General features: G+C 41.1%; 1 protein-coding gene across 1 annotated transcript; it reads right to left on the reverse strand.

The window, feature by feature from the left end:
- Window positions 1–274: 274 nt before the first annotated feature.
- LOC131955893 (uncharacterized) lies at window positions 275–21,465 on the reverse strand. The gene is made up of 13 exons (XM_059320191.1): window positions 21,364–21,465; window positions 18,445–18,559; window positions 15,979–16,070; window positions 14,949–15,043; window positions 13,348–13,497; window positions 12,685–12,889; window positions 12,294–12,407; window positions 10,441–10,576; window positions 6,654–6,781; window positions 4,621–4,713; window positions 3,911–4,043; window positions 3,054–3,151; window positions 275–829 (listed from the first exon to the last, which is right to left on the reverse strand). The coding sequence occupies exons 1-13, from the start codon at window positions 21,413–21,415 to the stop codon at window positions 519–521; spliced, it is 1,722 nt and encodes a 573-aa protein (XP_059176174.1). The 5' UTR covers window positions 21,416–21,465; the 3' UTR covers window positions 275–518.

The following is a 21,465-nucleotide window of genomic DNA, read 5'->3' on the forward strand; positions in this document are numbered from 1 at the left end:
AAAATAAAAAAAAACTACCAGATTAGTGGAAAAACATCACACTACAAGAATAGAGGTAAAACGATAAAACTAACAAAATAGTGGTAAAAAACATCAAACTACCAGAATAGTGGTAAAAATATCACATTGCCAGAAAAAAAAGTATTTGAATAGTGGTAAAAAACACCACAACAATATAATATACGGACAAAAAATAAATATCCGTAAAGTGGAAGTTAAATAGCATATAAAGAATAGCTTGTAAACAAATTATAAACATTAAAGAAAATTGAAATTTATGTGTGTAGATCGGATGTTTATTAGATGTTATGTAATACAGATACCGAATTAAACTTCTATATTTTTAATTGGCCAAAAGTCTTAAAATTAATAAGACATGTCTTTGTGGTAAGGCTTTAGTAAAAAAGTCAATAGGACTTGTAAAAAATATCATAAAACTGGTTGAGCTTGTGAGCTAGATGAAAACAATGGCTCACGAGCTTCTTGAAAATATTTTTAAAAAATCCGAAACCAATGATTTATTTTGGTAAAGCCAAGCTCAGCAAGATGGCCGACAACAAAACTAGTTTTACATTAGCGCTGACGGAGTTTGCCTGGCTTTTTGCCGTTGTGTTCCTGGCATTCGCTGTTGTTGTTGCCGCCCCCTCCGCTGTCGTCCCGACGGTCGTCCCGCCGGTTGTCATGGCGTGACCGCAAGAGAAGTCGAACTTGTCCGCTTCTGAGTCGACTGGTGTTGTACCCATTTCAGGATTGGTAAACGAAAAGGGTGGTGGAATTGGCGGTTCACTCTGAGTGGGACAGGCCGGGGTAGGATCATTGCAGTTGGTTTCTGGGGGGGGGGGGGGGGGGGGCGGGGCGGGCAGAAGAAATATAGAAACACATTGCACGCATTATTGTTTTTAATAACAGAAAAAAATATCTATATTCTACTAAAATTGACCCAATGTTTACGAGTTTGTATATCTATATATATTTATTTTTCACTTTTAAAAGATCGGATATTTAGCACTTGGTGTAGAACTGTAAAATACATATTTATATTAAAAAATTATGTTTAAAATAAATGTATAATAAATTTTTCGGAGTAATATTCTAATTTAGAACACAATGTAATTTCAATTGCTTTAATTTTCAAAATCACTTTAATGCATTGAAAAGTCTTATTTTCCTCCGGCTATAGCTTTAAAAATATATCGGTTTGTCATTCATATTAGGGTCCAACACTTTTACCAATTTACAACAGGATACGCAAAGTGATATTTCAACGCCAAGGGTAGATAAAGGTACAGAATATATTCTGTACCTTTGTCTACCCTTGGCGTTGAAATATCTATATATATATAGATATAGATACAATATATATATTGCTATTTCAGTTACAACGCCTGCTTCCACCCTTCACCAACAGGATACGCGAGACTTATCATCTAATTTGATAATTCATTTAAACCCACCGATAAATGAGATTTAACCACTCTGTTATTCGAATGAGGTTCGCACTTAGAAAATATTTTTAGAAAGAAATTGATGTTTTTGGACGACAAAAACACATAAACTGAAGCTTGACTTCTTGTTAGATGTGTACAGTAAAGTAACCTTTCGCAACTGTTGAGCCACTGGACAGGTGAAGTAGAATTCACCTGTTTCTGTAGCATCAGCAAATGGATACTGTGGTCACAAACATGTTCAGCCGAAGTCGATTTTTATAAAGACAAACATGTGTTGGCGATGTGTGACAGAGGGGAGGGAGGAACATTAAAAAATCGTCAAGCAAACGTGACGTCATTTATGAATGACCCGTAAACCCATAGTCATCCAAAGGATAATGGGTGGTCTAATTCGAACTAAAAAATACTGCACTAATAGTTCCTCACTTTATCTTTTATACTACCCTAACAGGGCCTCACACCATCTTTGTAATACCCTAACAAGGCCTCCCAAAATCTTTTCAATACCTAAAAGTGCCTCCCACCATCTTTGTAATACCCTAAAGGTTCTCAAACCATCTTTGCAATACTCTTAGAGGGCTTTACACCATCTTTGTAATACTCTTAGAGGGCTTTACACCATCTTTGTAATACCCTTAGAGGGCTTTACACCATATTTGCAATACTCTTAGAGGGCTTTACACCATCTTTGTAATACCCTAACCAGAAATCGCTAACCGTCCAAAAGAAATCAAAAGCATAAAACAGCAAACGATTACAATTGTGTCCTGACACACAGCCAAATTACACAGAAGATGAAAGATTGTACACATCAACACGGCTAGAACAGAATTCAATTTTCGGACACAGGACAGACAGCAAGAGTCTGAAACAACACATGTTTCAAAACTTCAAGTCGGTCCCTACGAAACATGTCCTTGTGGCGTGGCTCCTGACAACGCACATGTCCTACAGGACTGTCGCACAGCATGTCCTAAAAGGAGTGCCGATTGTACAATATAGTTTCTTCCAGGCAACCACCCCCCCCCCCCAACAAAATTGAATTTATATACAAAATATATACTTTTATTAGTGTCCGCCCCCCTCCCCGCGAAAATGCCAAGTGCCCCCTCCACCCCCTCCCTTCGATAAAAAAGTCAAAGAAACACAGTTGTAAAATCAGGCACAGTCTAAACACTGGTCCCAAAACTGTATGGTTTGCCCGCAGAATACACCAACCACTAGCTACAACACATTAACCACTTGCTCGAACACACAAACCATTAGAACACACCAACTACTACCTACAACACATTAATCACTAGCTAGAGCACACACACATCTAGCTAGAACACACCAACTACTAGCTAGAGCACACACACCTCTAGCTAGAACACACTGACTAAATAAAAATAACTACTGATTGAGACCCACAGAGTAAAATTCACTAATAAGTGAGACCCACCTAGCCACCCAGACTCACTAATGATTGAGACCAAGTGACTAAGGTGACACACGCGTACTAAAAAGTGAGACCCATTGACTAACCCAAACTGACTAAAAAGTGAAACCATTGACTAACCCAGACTGACAAAAAAGTGAGACCCAGACTCACTACCGACTTACTAGAAAACGCGTCATTCCCCGCGAGAAACCACGAGATGGCCCTGAGCGTGAAGTCCGCAGGTAGCTTGGATTTATCAAAGAGTTTACTGCCGGCTGTTCTGTGGGAGTCAAATATACAAACCTAGTAAAACACTACTAAAACCACAAAGTCTAGGGGGGTACGTATCGTCAAGTAGTAGGGTAGGCACGGGGGGGGGGGGGGGGCTTATCGTAAAGTAGTAGCGTAGGCATGGAAGGGGGTATAGGTATATTAAAGTAGTAGGGTAAGCATGGGGGGGGGTATCGTAAAGTAGTAGGGTAGGCATGGGGGCTTATCGTAAAGTAGTAGGGTAAGCACGGGGGGGGGGGGTATCGTAAAGTAGTAGGGTAAGCACGGGGGGAGGGGCTTATCGTAACGTAGTAGGGTAAGCACGGGGGGGGGTATCTTAAAGCAGTAGGGTAAGCACGGGGGGAGGGGCTTATCGTAAAGTAGTAGGGTAAGCACGGGGGGGGGGGGGGGGTATCGTAAAGTAGTAGGGTAGGCATGGGGGGTGGCTTATCGTAAAGTAGTAGGGTAGGCATGGGGAGGGGGTATCGTAAAGTAGTAGGGTAAGCACGGGGGGTATCGTAAAGTAGTAGGGTAGGCACGGGGGGGGTATCGTAAAGTAGTAGGGTAGGCATGGGGGGTGGCTTATCGTTAAATAGTAGGGTAGGCATGGGGGGTATCGTAAAGTAGTAGGGTAAGCACGGGGGGGGGGGGGGGAAATCGTAAAGTAGTAGGGTAGGCACGGGGGGGGTATCGTAAAACAGTCGGGTAGGCATGGGGGGGGCGTACCATAAATGAATGTCGATGCTGTTATTTCCAGTTGTGTACTCACTTCTCTGGTAGCGAGGAGAGTTGAGTCGTGTGCTGGAACAGGACATGGTACAATCTGTAAGTTTCCATTCCCGAGAGGGTCGGTCCAGAACATTCCCCAATCAGTTGAGACGGCTGCATGTGTATGACCTGATCTGTATTAATACGGAGCAGGCAGGGGATATTCCATCGTGAGTGGGGGGAAGGGAAGGAGGTGCTGGTGGTGGGGGTGGGTGAGGGGTACTACATCACCCAGTAAACACTACATTGTAACGCCACTGTAATGAACCAAACCCCCTTGGTTAGGATGTTTGAATGTATTGTAACCGTGATCTTAAAGTCTTTTAGAAAACCCAATCTCACCATTACTGTCTGTGCTAGTAAGACGTGCTGGTACCTATAGTGGACTAGCACCAATACATTATACAAGTATTATAATATAAGCTGTATATTATATTGCTTAATTTGAAATATTCTTATATTATATTAGTTATAATGTTGCTATAATATATATATCTATATATCTATATATATCTATATATCTATATATATATATATATATATATATATATATATATATATATATATATATATATATATATATATATATATATATATATATATATATATATATATCATTATATTATATTATGTATATCTCCCCCCTCCAGCATATTTAGTTGGGTAACAGTGTGGAGCCTACCCCCGTCTATCGTGCACCTCTAAACGTACCTGTGATTTTGAAGTTTGAAAACAGACAGTTTATGGGGGGTGGCTCATTGCCATTGACAGGGCCGATAAAAAACACGGAGTATAAAAAGTCCTCTGTGGAGCAAATTAAATAGTCACAACATTGTTTTACCTAGTGATACTTTCAGTGATACTACCGCCCTCCTCCCCCCGAACGAGACATAATTTACATACAGTGACGAGTGTTCGCTGCCCCTGAACCCCGGAAAATTTAGCCCCCCCCCCCCCCCCCCCCCCGAAAGTTTCAAGTGTCCTCATCCAACCGGAGTAAAAGCAAGAATTCATTCGGTAATATTTGAAATGAATATCCTATATATTCTATAAGTGCCACTTCACCTGAATCACGGGCAGGATACCGTTGAAAGTAACAAAGTTATAATGCAGTAACAAAAGGAAAAGCGAGTTGATTCATAAAACTTAAAAATACGATAACTTTAAATATAAAAGGCTGCTATTGATATGGTCAATGAAATGAGCGATGAAGATATTCAACCAAAGCACGCGTTAAACGGCCCGGTGAGCTTGACAAGGCGTGTAAGCTTGGAGAGTAGGCTATCTATAAGCTAGGAGTGTAAGCTAGGAGTGTAAGCTAGGAGTGTAATCGAGGAGTGTAATCGAGGAGTGTAAAATAGTAGTGTAAGCCAGGAGTGTAAGCTAGGAGTGTAAGCGAGGAGTGTAAGCTAGGAGTGTAAGCAAGGAGTGTAAGCTAGGAGTGTAAGCGAGGAGTGTAAGCTAGGAGTGTAAGCAAGGAGTGTAAGCTAGGAGTGTAAGCAAGGAATGTAAAATAGTAGTATAAGCCAGGAGAATAAGCTAGGCGTCTAAGGTAATAGTGTAGGCTTTAAATGTAAGCTAGGAGTGTAAGGTAGGAGTAAGGTAGGAGTGTAAGCTCAGAGTAAGCTATAAATGTAAGCTAGGAGTGTAAGGTAGTAATGTAAGCTAAAAATGTAAGCTAGGAGTGTAAGCTGAGTGTAAGCTAGGAGTGTGAGCTAGGAGTGAAAGTTAGGAGTGAAAGTTAGGAGTGTAAGTTAGGACTGTAAGCGAGGAGTGTAAGCGAGGAGTGTAAGCGAGGAGTGTAAGCGAGGAGTGTAAGCGAGGAGTGTAAGCGAGGAGTGTAAGCGAGGAGTGTAAGCTAGAAGTGTAAGGTAGAAGTAAATTGTAGTTTACTTGGGGGGGGGGGGCTGTGCGCAGGTAAAGGATAGAGGCGGTAGATTATGGTTTAACTGTCACACTTTATACGGTCAGATATTTGTTAGCCAAAACTCTTCCCTACGGTACCGTGGGGTCTACTACCGTGGGTCTACTACCGTGGGGTCTACCAAAGGGTACCGTGGTGTCTACCTTAGGGTACCGTGAGGTCTACCTTAGGGTACCGTGGGGTCAACTACCGTGGGGTCTACCAAAGGGTACCGTGGGGTCTACCTTAGGGTACCGTGAGGTCTACCTTAGGGTACCGTTGGGTCAACTACCGTGGGGTCTACTACCGTGGGGTCTACCTTAGGGTACCGTGGGGTCAACTACCGTGGGGTCTACTACCGTGGGGTCTACCTTAGGGTACCGTGGGGTCTACCTTAGGGTACATTGGGGTCTACCTTAGGGTACCGTGGGGTCTACCTTAGGGTACATTGGGGTCTACCTTAGGGTACCGTGGGGTCTACCTTAGGGTACCCTGGGGTCTACTACCGTGGGGTCTACCTTACGGTACCGTGAGGTCTACCTTAGGGTACTGTGGGGTCTACCTTACGGTACCGTGAGGTCTACCTTAGGGTACCCTGGGGTCTACTACCGTGGGGTCTACTAACGTGGGGTCTACCTTAGAGTTAAAATACACGGGCTTTACGTTTGTGTATAAGCGGAAAGGCAAACATCTTATGAATTCATGTAGTTAATAATGGTAAACAACGAATAAATAAATCTAATAAAATAATGGAACAACAGTAAAAATAAAAGTATTTATAAAGGTACACAACTTATATTCTGTTGACACAATTAAAAGAAAACTACATCAATGGGCTTACCTTTATACACAGATTCTGGCCCTGACACTTCTACCAACATAACAGGATTATAGCCTTCACCAAGATGTATCTTAATGGTCTCGTCCACCTTCAGGTTGTCCCCTGGTCGGGGACGAAATGTGTACGCACTGTAACAAATGGGAACATTTTTCTTGGACTGTTACACATGGGAACATTTTTCGTGGACTGTAACAAATGGGAACATTTTTCGTGGACTTCAACAAATGGGAACATTTTTCGTGGACTGTAACAAATGGGAACATTTTTCGTGGACTGTAACAAATGGGAACATTTTTCGTGGACTGTAACAAATGGGAACATTTTTCGTGGACTGTAACAAATGGGAACATTTTTCGTGGACTGTAACAAATGGGAACATTTTTCGTGGACTGTAACAAATGGGAACATTTTTCGTGGACTGTAACAAATGGTAACATTTTTCGTGGACTTCAACAAATGGGAACATTTTTCGTGGACTGTAACAAATGGGAACATTTTTCGTGGACTGTAACAAATGGGAACATTTTTCGTGGACTGTAACAAATGGGAACATTTTTCGTGGACTGTAACAAATGGGAACATTTTTCGTGGACTGTAACAAATGGGAACATTTTTCGTGGACTGTAACAAATGGGAACATTTTTCGTGGACTGTAACAAATGGTAACATTTTTCGTGGACTGTAACAAATGGGAACATTTTTCGTGGACTTCAACAAATGGGAACATTTTTCGTGGACTTCAACAAATGGGAACATTTTTCGTGGACTGTAACAAATGGGAACATTTTTCGTGGACTTCAACAAATGGGAACATTTTTCGTGGACTTCAACAAATGGGAACATTTTTCGTGGACTTCAACAAATGGGAACATTTTTCGTGGACTGTAACAAATGGTAACATTTTTCGTGGACTGTAACAAATGGTAACATTTTTCGTGGACTGTAACAAATGGGAACATTTTTCGTGGACTGTAACAAATGGGAACATTTTTCGTGGACTGTAACAAATGGTAACATTTTTCGTGGACTGTAACAAATGGGAACATTTTTCGTGGACTGTAACAAATGGGAACATTTTTCGTGGACTGTAACAAATGGGAACATTTTTCGTGGACTGTAACAAATGGGAACATTTTTCGTGGACTGTAACAAATGGTAACATTTTTCGTGGACTGTAACAAATGGGAACATTTTTCGTGGACTGTAACAAATGGGAACATTTTTCGTGGACTGTAACAAATGGGAACATTTTTCGTGGACTGTAACAAATGGGAACATTTTTCGTGGACTGTAACAAATGGGAACATTTTTCGTGGACTGTAACAAATGGGAACATTTTTCGTGGACTTCAACAAATGGGAACATTTTTCGTGGACTGTAACAAATGGGAACATTTTTCGTGGACTTCAACAAATGGGAACATTTTTCGTGGACTGTAACATATGAGATCAATTTATTGTGGACAGTAACAAATGGTAACATTTTTCGTGGACTGTAACAAATGGGAACATTTTTCGTGGACTGTAACATATGAGATCAATTTATTGTGGACTTCAACAAATGGGAACATTTTTCGTGGACTGTAACAAATGGGAACATTTTTCGTGGACTTCAACAAATGGGAACATTTTTCGTGGACTGTAACATATGAGATCAATTTATTGTGGACAGTAACAAATGGTAACATTTTTCGTGGACTGTAACAAATGGGAACATTTTTCGTGGACTTCAACAAATGGGAACATTTTTCGTGGACTGTAACAAATGGGAACATTTTTCGTGGACTGTAACAAATGGGAACATTTTTCGTGGACTGTAATAAATGGGAACATTTTTCGTGGACTGTAACAAATGGGAACATTTTTCGTGGACTGTAACAAATGGGAACATTTTTCGTGGACTTCAACAAATGGGAACATTTTTCGTGGACTTCAACAAATGGGAACATTTTTCGTGGACTGTAACAAATGGGAACATTTTTCGTGGACTTCAACAAATGGGAACATTTTTCGTGGACTTCAACAAATGGGAACATTTTTCGTGGACTTCAACAAATGGGAACATTTTTCGTGGACTGTAACAAATGGTAACATTTTTCGTGGACTGTAACAAATGGTAACATTTTTCGTGGACTGTAACAAATGGGAACATTTTTCGTGGACTGTAACAAATGGGAACATTTTTCGTGGACTGTAACAAATGGTAACATTTTTCGTGGACTGTAACAAATGGGAACATTTTTCGTGGACTGTAACAAATGGGAACATTTTTCGTGGACTGTAACAAATGGGAACATTTTTCGTGGACTGTAACAAATGGGAACATTTTTCGTGGACTGTAACAAATGGTAACATTTTTCGTGGACTGTAACAAATGGGAACATTTTTCGTGGACTGTAACAAATGGGAACATTTTTCGTGGACTGTAACAAATGGGAACATTTTTCGTGGACTGTAACAAATGGGAACATTTTTCGTGGACTGTAACAAATGGGAACATTTTTCGTGGACTGTAACAAATGGGAACATTTTTCGTGGACTTCAACAAATGGGAACATTTTTCGTGGACTGTAACAAATGGGAACATTTTTCGTGGACTTCAACAAATGGGAACATTTTTCGTGGACTGTAACATATGAGATCAATTTATTGTGGACAGTAACAAATGGTAACATTTTTCGTGGACTGTAACAAATGGGAACATTTTTCGTGGACTGTAACATATGAGATCAATTTATTGTGGACTTCAACAAATGGGAACATTTTTCGTGGACTGTAACAAATGGGAACATTTTTCGTGGACTTCAACAAATGGGAACATTTTTCGTGGACTGTAACATATGAGATCAATTTATTGTGGACAGTAACAAATGGTAACATTTTTCGTGGACTGTAACAAATGGGAACATTTTTCGTGGACTTCAACAAATGGGAACATTTTTCGTGGACTGTAACAAATGGGAACATTTTTCGTGGACTGTAACAAATGGGAACATTTTTCGTGGACTGTAATAAATGGGAACATTTTTCGTGGACTGTAACAAATGGGAACATTTTTCGTGGACTGTAACAAATGGTAACATTTTTCGTGGACTTCAACAAATGGGAACATTTTTCGTGGACTGTAACATATGAGATCAATTTATTGTGGACAGTAACAAATGGTAACATTTTTCGTGGACTGTAACAAATGGGAACATTTTTCGTGGACTTCAACAAATGGGAACATTTTTCGTGGACTGTAACAAATGGGAACATTTTTCGTGGACTGTAACAAATGGGAACATTTTTCGTGGACTGTAACAAATGGGAACATTTTTCGTGGACTTCAACAAATGGGAACATTTTTCGTGGACTGTAACAAATGGGAACATTTTTTGTTAACTATTAAGCCATTACAGGTGGGTTGTTCTTATGAAAGTTCCTGTGATGTGTGATGTTATCCCTCTGTTTCAACCCAAAATGTTAGACCATTTATTTGGAGCCTGTGGTACCTAGTAAAATTACTGAAATAGCACCACACTAACACCACACTAGTTTTAATGAAATAGCACCACACTACCTTTCATGAAATAGCACCACACTACCTTTCATGAAATAGCACCACACTACCTTTCATGAAATAGCACCACACTACCTTTCATGAAATAGCACCACACTACCTTTCATGAAATAGAACCACACTAACTTTCATGAAATAGCACCAAACCAACTACTCAAAAAGCATGACACAAATGAAATATTATATGATTAGCTTTATACAATTGTTGACTCGTCAAAAAGCTTACTTTGAGTTCATCATTCCACAACAGCCGCTAGTCTTCGAATCCATAAAAGCAGCTGAGTAGTAGACATTGACGTACATGGTCAGTTGGGCTGTGTTCATGTCCAGAAAGGTCACGTGACTCTTCTCACTCTCGGCGTCTTCAGATGTATCAACAATTAGCAGCTCATTCGATTTTTAAAAAAAAGGAATTTTAAATCATAGAGTCACTCTATATTCTCGTATATTCTTATATAACAATAGGGTTTGGATGGCTTTTCCAGAACAAACGGGCTATATTTGTACAAGCGTTTGTGACAAAAACGCTCGTTTTTCAAGAAACAATTAGAGGCGAGAAGATCTTAGAATATGTTGCTTTAAAATTTTATAAATTGATCAACCAGTTTCGTATGGAACAAGATCACATCGAAATCGAACTGGAACGTCATCTAGCTGGAGATAATCAACCAGAAGCTTCAAAGAAAAAATATGTTCAGCTGAACCAAAGATTGCAGGGGATTGCTTCAACCTATGCTAATTATTCAATACGAGGTATAGCCCACAACTTAGCAATATAAATGCAACTATAAAGAAACGTTTTATTAAACTTATTTTCATTTTGTTACATTTCATTTCAGTTTATATTCTCACTTAAGCCTAACATTAAAATCTTTGTATGTGTTATTAGATTGCGTTTTGAATAATTGAACTTCACGTTGATTATACCAGTTTTTTTTTAGTTAAAGAAACTGAACAATTAGTTTTTTAATGAAACAATAAAGATTTAACATCAAACGATGCCTTCTGATCTGAGTTAATTTTCATGTTCCTAATTATTAAACCCGGCTTTTCAATTTTTAGTGTGCGCTCTTATGTCGGCCCTCTTTTGTCGGGAAATTAGTGCGCTCTTATGTCGGCGCTATTATGTCGGCGCTCTTTTGTCTGCGCTCTTATGTCGGCGCTCTTTTGTCTGCGCTCTTATGTCGGCCCTCTTTTGTCGGGAAATTAGTGCGCTCTTATGTCGGCGCTATTATGTCGGCGCTCTTTTGTCTGCGCTCTTATGTCGGCGCTCTTTTGTCGTGCGCTCTTTTGACGGGGTGCCGAAAATAGAGAATACAGTATTACTTTTGAACACAAAAATCACTAAAAATTTGATAGAAACCAATGCTTAAGGTCTTATACCTGTACATGATATTTAGTCCACCATACCTGTACATGATATTTAGTCCACCTACTCAACATCTCCAATTCAAGTTTTTAAATTATTGCAATCCTCCCTCTATAATCAGTATACAAGAAAGTACAAAGTACAAAAGATTCAGAATAGTGTTATTTAAAATAAATTTAAATTTTACTGAGTAGATCATTAGCATGGGTCGTTAAGTCCAAGATGGCGGTCAGTCGAACCGCTGACCTACAAAAAAGTAAATAAAGAACGGGAACAGGACATTTCCCCAACTGTCAATTACCCCCCCCCCCGGGACATTCCCCCCGACATTACCCCCCGGAGTAATTACCCCCTGTCAATTACTACCCCCCCCCCCCCGGGACAGGGTTAGAGTTAGGGTTAGAGCTAGGTTTAGGGCTATGGTTAGGGTTAGAGCTAGGGTCAGGGTTAGGCTTAAACCAATGTCTAGCGTTGGTTGTGGTTTTGTGTGAAGTTTTAGGCTAAGGTGGAAGCTTAGGTTTTGGTCTTTTTCTTAAGGTTTGGAAAAAAGTAGTATATAGGTATAGAATTCTAGTTAGAGTTAGGATTTTAACTTGAGAAGGGGGGAGGGGGGTAATTGACAAGGAGGGGGGGGGGTAATTGCTCCGGGGGGTAAATAAGGGGGGGATGTCCCGGGGGGGGGTAATGTCCTGTAGACATAAAGAACTTACATTGGCGCTGCTGATCCAGACAGGCGGTATGACAAATATAACCCTCAGCACAGGCCATGAACTTCTCAAAGTTGCTGGAACCATCAGTGTAGTACACCTGCATACCTCGGATTTCTGGGAGGGGGGGGGGGGAGGGGGTGGCAGTTAACGTCAACATTTACATCAGTGTTTACACCTACGTCAGTTGGGTACCCCAGTCAATGTTTACATCAGTAACATCAGTTGATTACCCCGTCAATGTTTACATCAGTGTTTACACCTACATCAGTTGGGTACCCAGTCAATGTTTACATCATCAGTTGATTACACCGTCAATGTTTACATCATCAGTTGATTACACCGTCAATGTTAACAGACACAGTACACATAAATAATTTTAAAAAGCTCCTACTATAGTCGCTCTGTAGCTGTGCTAAGGCCGCAATGCAAGTCTGCGCCCCAGCAGCCGTCCTAGGCCTGGTGGCGTCACAAGCTTGCGTAAACGGGTTACTATGATAGGCGTCGTCGTTTGTACTGGCTGGTGCCTCTAACAACAGAATCAGGATGGGGTTGGGCACGGGCAGAGGGTTGGCGGGGGGCCTGTATTGGTATTCCATCTGTAGACAGCAACAGCCTGTTTACGTCAACTATTAAAGTCAGTACATCTCATATCAACCTGAAATCAACAACCACACTATAAAACTCAGTACATCTCATATCAACCTGAAATCACTACTGATAACTGCTACACAGGTGCTCAATCATTACCTGACAAGTAACCGGTAATCACCTAACAGGTAAGCGACAATTACCCCAGAGGTAAGCGACAATTACCCCAGAAGTAAGCGACAATTACCCCAGAGGTAAGTCACAATTACCCCAGAGGTAAGCGACAATTACCCCAGAGGTAAGTCACAATTACCCCAGAGGTAAGCGACAATTACCCCAGAGGTAAGCGACAATTACCCCAGAGGTAAGCGACAATTACCCCAGAGGTAAGCGACAATTACCCCAGAGGTAAGCGACAATTACCCCAGAGGTAAGCGACAATTATCCAGAGGTAAGCGACAATTACCTCTCCCGTGAAGCCTTGATCGGATTTTACTTTCCTCCAATACCCGCGCACGATGAAGAGACCAACATCAAAGAGCATCAGATGCAGGGGCGTGGTGGCAGGGAGGGTCCACGACAGTTTGGGGGGCTGCCGGTAGATCTCCGCACCGAGCTGAAACAAACCAGTCTTCTTTTTTAATCCATTCTAACCAAACATCCCAGTTTAAAAAACGTAAACGTTCACATAATAATAGCTAGATACAGGCACGTTCAAATAACAATTTCTAATATGATGATTTAAAAAAAAAAGTATCAAAACATACACGTTTTATTCATGTTCGATACCTTTGACTAAAATTTAAAATAATTTCTTGACTGCATAATATTATATTAATATAACACTCCATAATGCAACAACAATACACGCAGGCCTTGCTATTTAGAGAAATAAAGCGGGAGTGATCTCCCCTAAACTTTCTTAAATAACTCGACAGGGGATTGCAACTTGGGGTACAGACATGATTTGTAACCAATGTTTAAATGATTAAAACTTTTAAAAATACAATCTCGCAGAAAAAAGAATTGCGCACCAACCAAGTGAACAGCAAACAATGTGTGTATAATAATCCGGAATATTAGTACTTTATAAAGTCATAAGCGTTTTTGAGAAATCGGAAATAGAGAAAAATACTATTTCCGTTACACGGAAGTTACTTAAAATTTGAAAGAAGATACAGAATTAAATCTTTTGTCCCCTCTCCAAAAGTAGAATAAGGTCCTCTTCCGATTACCGGAAATTGCTGAAAAGTTAAAACAGAACTAAAAATTTGATGTAATACTTATATATAAAATTTCATCAACCTAGCAGTAACGATACTCAAGTTATAGTGTTCACATATATACACAAATCCACACAGACAAACTTGCAAAGGCCAGTTTTTTTTTTACTCGATTCCGCGTAAAACGTCTAAATTTGGTTAAATCTGCATTTATAATTTGTGCCCGATTAAAAGTCCCCTATACTCCATATATGATAAAGTACTGAGAAGTAAAACGGTGGAAACTCAAAATTTCATGTGATTTGTGTACACGATTACAAGTTTTTCCTCTATTCTCTGTCTGTATAAAGTAAAAAGGCACCCCGCCTAATTTACAACCGGTTTAGAAAATTTAGAATAGAATGGTATGAAATATTGTATTTTCGGGGACACGGTATGAAGGGTTTGAGGGAAATTTAGAATAGAATGGCATGAAATATTGTAATTTCGGGGACACGGTATGAAGGGTTTGAGGGAAATTTAGAATAGAATGGCATGAAATATTGTATTTTCGGGGACACGGTATGAGGGGTTTGAGGGAAATTTAGAATAGAATGGCATGAAATATTGTATTTTCGGGGACACGGTATGAAGGGTTTGAGGGAAATTTAGAATAGAATGGCATGAAATATTGTATTTTCGGGGACAAAGTATGAGGGGTTTGAGGGAAATTTAGAATAGAATGGCATGAAATATTGTATTTTCGGGGACACGGTATGAAGGGTTTGAGGGAAATTTAGAATAGAATGGTATGAAATATTGTATTTTCGGGGACACGTTATGAGGGGTTTGATTCAATAAATACCTTCAGACGATTAGTGAAGGCTAGTCCATTACTGTCCAGTTTAAATGGCCGGACTTCCGGCATCTGAATGGCTTTACCACAAACGTCAACGTTTTCTTAAAAGAAAAAAAAAAGAAAATGTGGGCCAGTGCGTTCCAATGGATCATAAGCAGATCATGTAAATAACCCGCAACACTTCAGCAGACACGCACAAATAAATAAACAAATAAATAAGTAACTAATTTATAAGAGAATCACATTGTATCTTTTAATACGTTATAAGCATAATAAAAACACTATTGAAATAGCAGTATTTGACAGAACAGCTATAGCACTATTCAAACAGCAGTATTTGACAGAACAGCTATAGCACTATTCAAACAGCAGTATGTGACAGAATAGCTGTAGCACTATTCAAACAGCAGTATGTGACAGAATAGCTGTATCACTATTCAAACAGCAGTATGTGACAGAATAGCTGTATCACTATTCAAATAGCAGTATGTGACAGAATAGCTGTATCACTATTCAAACAGCAGTATGTGACAGAATAGCTGTAGCACTATTCAAACAGCAGTATGTGACAGAATAGCTGTAGCACTATTCAAACAGCAGTATGTGACAGAATAGCTGTAGCACTATTCAAACAGCAGTATGTGACAGAATAGCTGTATCACTATTCAAACAGCAGTATGTGACAGAATAGCTGTAGCACTATTGAATTACACTAAAGGACACGAGGCCTGATTTAGAGGGCTACAGCTTGGATGTACAAGACAGGGGAATCAGGTGTGTACAGCGGTGTAAATGTGTACAGTTGTACAAATGTGTAAAGTTGTACAAATGTGTACAGTTGTACAAATGTGTACAGTTGTACAAATGTGTACAGTTGTACAAATGTGTACAGTTGTACAAATGTGTACAGTTGTATAAATGTGTACAGTTGTATTGCACAAATGTGTACAGTTGTACAAATGTGTACCGTTGTACAAATGTGTACAGTTGTATTGCACAAATGTGTACAGTTGTACAAACGGAGCCAATCACTCACCGGCTGGGCTTGCGAAGGAGACTTCCAGATCTGTGGTCAGTTCCACGTTGGTCACTCCGATCCGTTCAAGAACCGACTCGGCTTTTCCTGGCCTAGGAAAACATTTCAGGTCAACAAAATTACAAAGCGGTTCTCAAATCTAGCGACACTAGACCAGTTGGTGAGATCGTTCTGTGGGGTTGGACGAGCAACTTACTTGAGGTTGAAGCAGTTGGTGAGATCGTTCTGTGGGCAACTTACTTGAGGTTGAAGCAGTTCGTGAGATCGTTCTGTGGGGCTGGACGAACAACTTACTTGAGGTTGAAGCAGTTGGTGAGATCGTTCTGTGGGCAACTTACTTGAGGATGAAGCAGTTGGTGAGATCGTTCTGTGGGGTTGGACGAGCAACTTACTTGAGGTTGAAGCAGTTGGTGAGATCGTTCTGTGGGCAACTTACTTGAGGTTGAAGCAGTTGGTGAGATCGTTCTGTGGGCAACTTACTTGAGGTTGAAGCAGTTCGTGATATCGTTCTGTGGGCAACTTACTTGAGGTTGAAGCAGTTCGTGAGATCGTTCTGTGGGCAACTTACTTGAGGTTGAAGCAGTTCGTGATATCGTTCTGTGGGCAACTTACTTGAGGTTGAAGCAGTTCGTGAGATCGTTCTGTGGGCAACTTACTTGAGGTTGAAGCAGTTCGTGATATCGTTCTGTGGGCAACTTACTTGAGGTTGAAGCATTTGGTGAGATCGTTCTGTGGGCAACTTACTTGAGGTTGAAGCAGTTGGTGAGATCGTTCTGTGGGCAACTTACTTGAGGTTGAAGCAGTTCGTGAGATCGTTCTGTGGGCAACTTACTTGAGGTTGAAGCAGTTGGTGAGATCGTTCTGTGGGGCTGTACAAGCAACTTACTTGAGGTTGAAGCAGTTGGTGAGATCGTTCTGTGGGCAACTTACTTGAGGTTGAAGCAGTTCGTGAGATCGTTCTGTGGGCAACTTACTTGAGGTTGAAGCAGTTCTTGAGATCGTTCTGTGGGCAACTTACTTAAGGTTGAAGCAGTTGGTGAGATCGTTCTGTGGGCAACTTACTTGAGGTTGAAGCAGTTGGTGAGATCGTTCTGTGGGCAACTTACTTGAGGTTGAAGCAGTTGGTGAGATCGTTCTGTGGGCAACTTACTTGAGGTTGAAGCAGTTGGTGAGATCGTTCTGTGGGCAACTTACTTGAGGTTGAAGCAGTTCTTAAGATCGTTCTGTGGGCAACTTACTTGAGGTTGAAGCAGTTCTTTAGATCGTTCTGTGGGCAACTTACTTGAGGTTGAAGCAGTTGGTGAGATCGTTCTGTGGGCAACTTACTTGAGGTTGAAGCAGTTGGTGAGATCGTTCTGTGGGCAACTTATTTGAGGTTGAAGCAGTTGGTGAGATCGTTCTGTGGGCAACTTACTTGAGGTTGAAGCAGTTGGTGAGATCGTTCTGTGGGCAACTTACTTGAGGTTGAAGCAGTTGGTGAGATCGTTCTGTGGGCAACTTACTTGAGGTTGAAGCAATTGGTGAGATCGTTCTGTGGGGATGGACGAGCAACTTACTTGAGGTTGAAGCAGTTCGTGAGATCGTTCTGTGGGCAACTTACTTGAGGTTGAAGCAGTTGGTGAGATCGTTCTGTGGGCAACTTATTTGAGGTTGAAGCAGTTGGTGAGATCGTTCTGTGGGCAACTTACTTGAGGTTGAAGCAGTTGGTGAGATCGTTCTGTGGGCAACTTACTTGAGGTTGAAGCAGTTGGTGAGATCGTTCTGTGGGCAACTTACTTGAGGTTGAAGCAGTTGGTGAGATCGTTCTGTGGGCAACTTACTTGAGGTTGAAGCAGTTGGTGAGATCGTTCTGTGGGGATGGACGAGCAACTTACTTGAGGTTGAAGCAGTTCGTGAGATCGTTCTGTGGGCAACTTACTTGAGGTTGAAGCAGTTGGTGAGATCGTTCTGTGGGCAACTTATTTGAGGTTGAAGCAGTTGGTGAGATCGTTCTGTGGGCAACTTACTTGAGGTTGAAGCAGTTGGTGAGATCGTTCTGTGGGCAACTTACTTGAGGTTGAAGCAGTTGGTGAGATCGTTCTGTGGGCAACTTACTTGAGGTTGAAGCAGTTCGTGAGATCGTTCTGTGGGCAACTTACTTGAGGTTGAAGCAGTTCGTGAGATCGTTCTGTGGGGTTGGACGAGCAACTTACTTGAGTTTGAAGCAGTTGGTGAGATCGTTCTGTGGGCAACTTACTTGAGGTTGAAGCAGTTCTTGAGATCGTTCTGTGGGCAACTTACTTGAGGTTGAAGCAGTTCGTGAGATCGTTCTGTGGGGTTGGACGAGCAACTTACTTGAGTTTGAAGCAGTTGGTGAGATCGTTCTGTGGGCAACTTACTTGAGGTTGAAGCAGTTCTTGAGATCGTTCTGTGGGCAACTTACTTGAGGTTGAAGCAGTTGGTGAGATCGTTCTCTGGGCAACTTACTTGAGGTTGAAGCAGTTCGTGACATCGTTCTGTGGGGCTGGACACTTCTGGCTGTAGCAGTCGCCGAACCACGGCCAACTCTTGTCTTTCATTCGGTTCAAAAGGCTCTGACGATCTAAAAATAGATTACAGAACACTAATATGCGGAAGTGATTGTACCATGAGGAAATAAACTAGGACGATCCTAGCTGGAACAAACTACGCATGCGCCATCGGGAGGCTAGCAGAGTTTCTTCCAGGCATCTCTTCGGGGGGGGGGGGGGGGGGGGCGAATTCTACCGCCCTCCGCCCCCCCCCCCCCCCCGAACGAAATGAAATTTATATAATTTATATAGAAAATATATACTTTTAACAGTGTCCCCCCACCCCGAAGAAAGTCTACCGCCCCCCCCCCGGTAAAAAAGTCTGGAAGAAACACTGGAGGCTAGGTGGTAATCAGTTCGCTCCTTGTAGTCTTTTCGAGTAAGCTATGTATACAATTTTTGAAGGGGTTTGTTTTATTTTTTAATAAGCTATAGCTAGTTTAGTTTATAGATCTTAGTACATCAGGCATTACAACTTATCTCAGTTGATGTAGACCTTGAAAACTCTATACCTGGATCTATAGTCTATCTATAGTGGTACACCGTCAAAACGGCCCGGGACAAATCGGCCCCGCCAAAACGGCCCGTTAATATGACCCCGTCAAATCGACCCCCGACAAAACGACCCAGTCAAAATAGACCCGTCAAAAGGGCCCCGACTTATTGGCTTTAGTCAAATGGGCTCCCATCAAAATGACTCGCGATATATAGGCTCCCGACAAAATAGGCTCAGGACATATTGGCTCCCGACAAAGCGGCGCCCGACATATTAGCTAGCGACATAAGGGCACACGACAAATGGGCTCCCGACAAATGGGCTCCCGAAAAATGGGCTCACGACATGTTGGCTCCAGACAAATGAAACGTATGACCACTATTGACATAAAAGTAACCATTTTGTCCTATATCCACTACCACTATAACCTTTTTTAAATGCCTGACTGAAATTGTTTTTCAAGAACCAACATCAATTCACAAACAAATCGAGCCCTTAACAGTTAAATTCCACCAATTCTAAAGTGTTGATAATGTTTAATTTACAACAGTAAAGATCTGTTGCTTAAAAGCGAGCACAGAAGTGTAAATATGTGATATATATGATGTTTACAGGATAACGGCATTTTGTTTTGATAACCGACAAGCATACTGTAGGCAGGTACAGTGTGGACCCCTCTCCCCCATACACTGAGTTGGAACAGCCTATAACCGACTCGTTTATGAAAGTCACAGATGACCCTTAAATTAAAACATACTATATCTTATAATAGATAAACTATTATAAAAATAAGGCCTGCCGAACAATAGATGCATAGGCCTTCGTTTTATTATTTAAGAGTGTTGTATAAGCTAACTCTAAAGAATATTAATGAAGGTGTCCCACTGGCAGGTGTCATATTCAATGAGACCGTTTTCCCTGGAGGCTTAGTCAGTGGTCCTTTTGTCGTGAGCCAAAATGACGGAAGCCTATTTGTCGGGAGTCGTAATGGCGGGGGCCGTTTTGTGGAGAAACTAAATGACGGGAGCCTATATGTAAAAGTAAGTAAAGTTCCCTTTTCAAACGGTCTATACGGCAAGTGAAGTAGAGTTCACTTGTTTCTCTGACCTCGGTACATGAAGAGATAGTGTGGTCAGCACTATGCCCAGCCGCCTTTACTTTCCCTGGGTGGACTCAGGGACAGTCTACTGACTTGAACCCGGATTCGAACTCGAGACTTACAGGATAGCAGTCCAGCTCTCTACCGCTAGACCACTCCGTCCCTTAGAGCCTATATGACGGGAGCCTATTCGTCGGGAGCCGATATGATGGGGTAAATATGTCGCTGGCCCTTTTGAGTGGGCCGTTTTGACGGGGCTGTTTTGTTATTGGCCGTTTTGACGCCGCACGATCTATAGTATAACGTATAGACACCAGACTTAGTCTATAGCCTACTCTCGGGTCGGGTTCAAGTCAGGTGACCGTCCCTGAGTCCACCCAACTCTGATTGGTACCTAACTCACGTTAGGGAAAGTAAAGGCGGCTGGGCATAGTGCTGACCACACTATCTCTTCATATGCCGAGGTCACAGAAACAAGTGAACTCTACTTCAGTTGCCCCATAGACCGTCAGGTTTGAAAGGGAAACTTTACTTTACTACTCTCGGATGCCATCCGTGACTAGAGATCTCAAATCTTGTAATCTATCGTTTTAGGGACGTAAAATCGCCCGCGGCTAGTAATGTACGAAAATCATCAAGGCTTTAATAGAAGTATATTGTGATATATTTGTTTCAAATATTATAGATAAATGGATAATAAACCTAAATCAATGGCTAAATATATCAATATAGGCAAGAAATTAACTTTAAACAGCAGTGTTTGCGAGCAGGATTTGCTATATAAAAAGCGGCCATCTGAAAGTTAGCGTGGCTTCCCCTGAATCTTGCGCTATAAGTTTACAGTAAAAAAAAAAACAAGATGGCTGCTATAGTAAATGAGCATGGCTCCATCAGTTGGAAACATAGCTAGTCTTCATTTATTACTGAAAAGTTTTAATTCAATTGTTTAAAAACAGGTAGGCCTACATAAATGAAACAAGGGAACATTTTTGTATTTTTCAAAACATAAATCCTCCTCAAAATGTTAAATAATTATTAAAATTTTAGGAGTCACCTGTTTTTCACATTACTAGAATCTAGTCGCGGGCAATTTTACGTACCTAAAATGTCCTAAAACTTAAAACGGAAACGTTAGATTACCAAAATCTTTTTTTTTAATTAGGCCTACGTACTTAATTACTTAAAATGCAACACAGGAGAAAACACGAGAATGGGGGTGGGGGATAGAAAATAAAACGTACCTGCGGCTATTAGATGCAGACCCAGCCCGAGTATCAGGAATGGAATAATCATTTTTACTTATTTTAAATCGGCATCCATTGTATGGTTTCTTGACGACAAAG

Source organism: Physella acuta, unplaced genomic scaffold, assembly GCF_028476545.2.
Source record: "Physella acuta isolate Inbredline_101_S28 unplaced genomic scaffold, ASM2847654v3 ptg001112l, whole genome shotgun sequence".
NCBI lineage: Eukaryota > Metazoa > Mollusca > Gastropoda > Physidae > Physella > Physella acuta.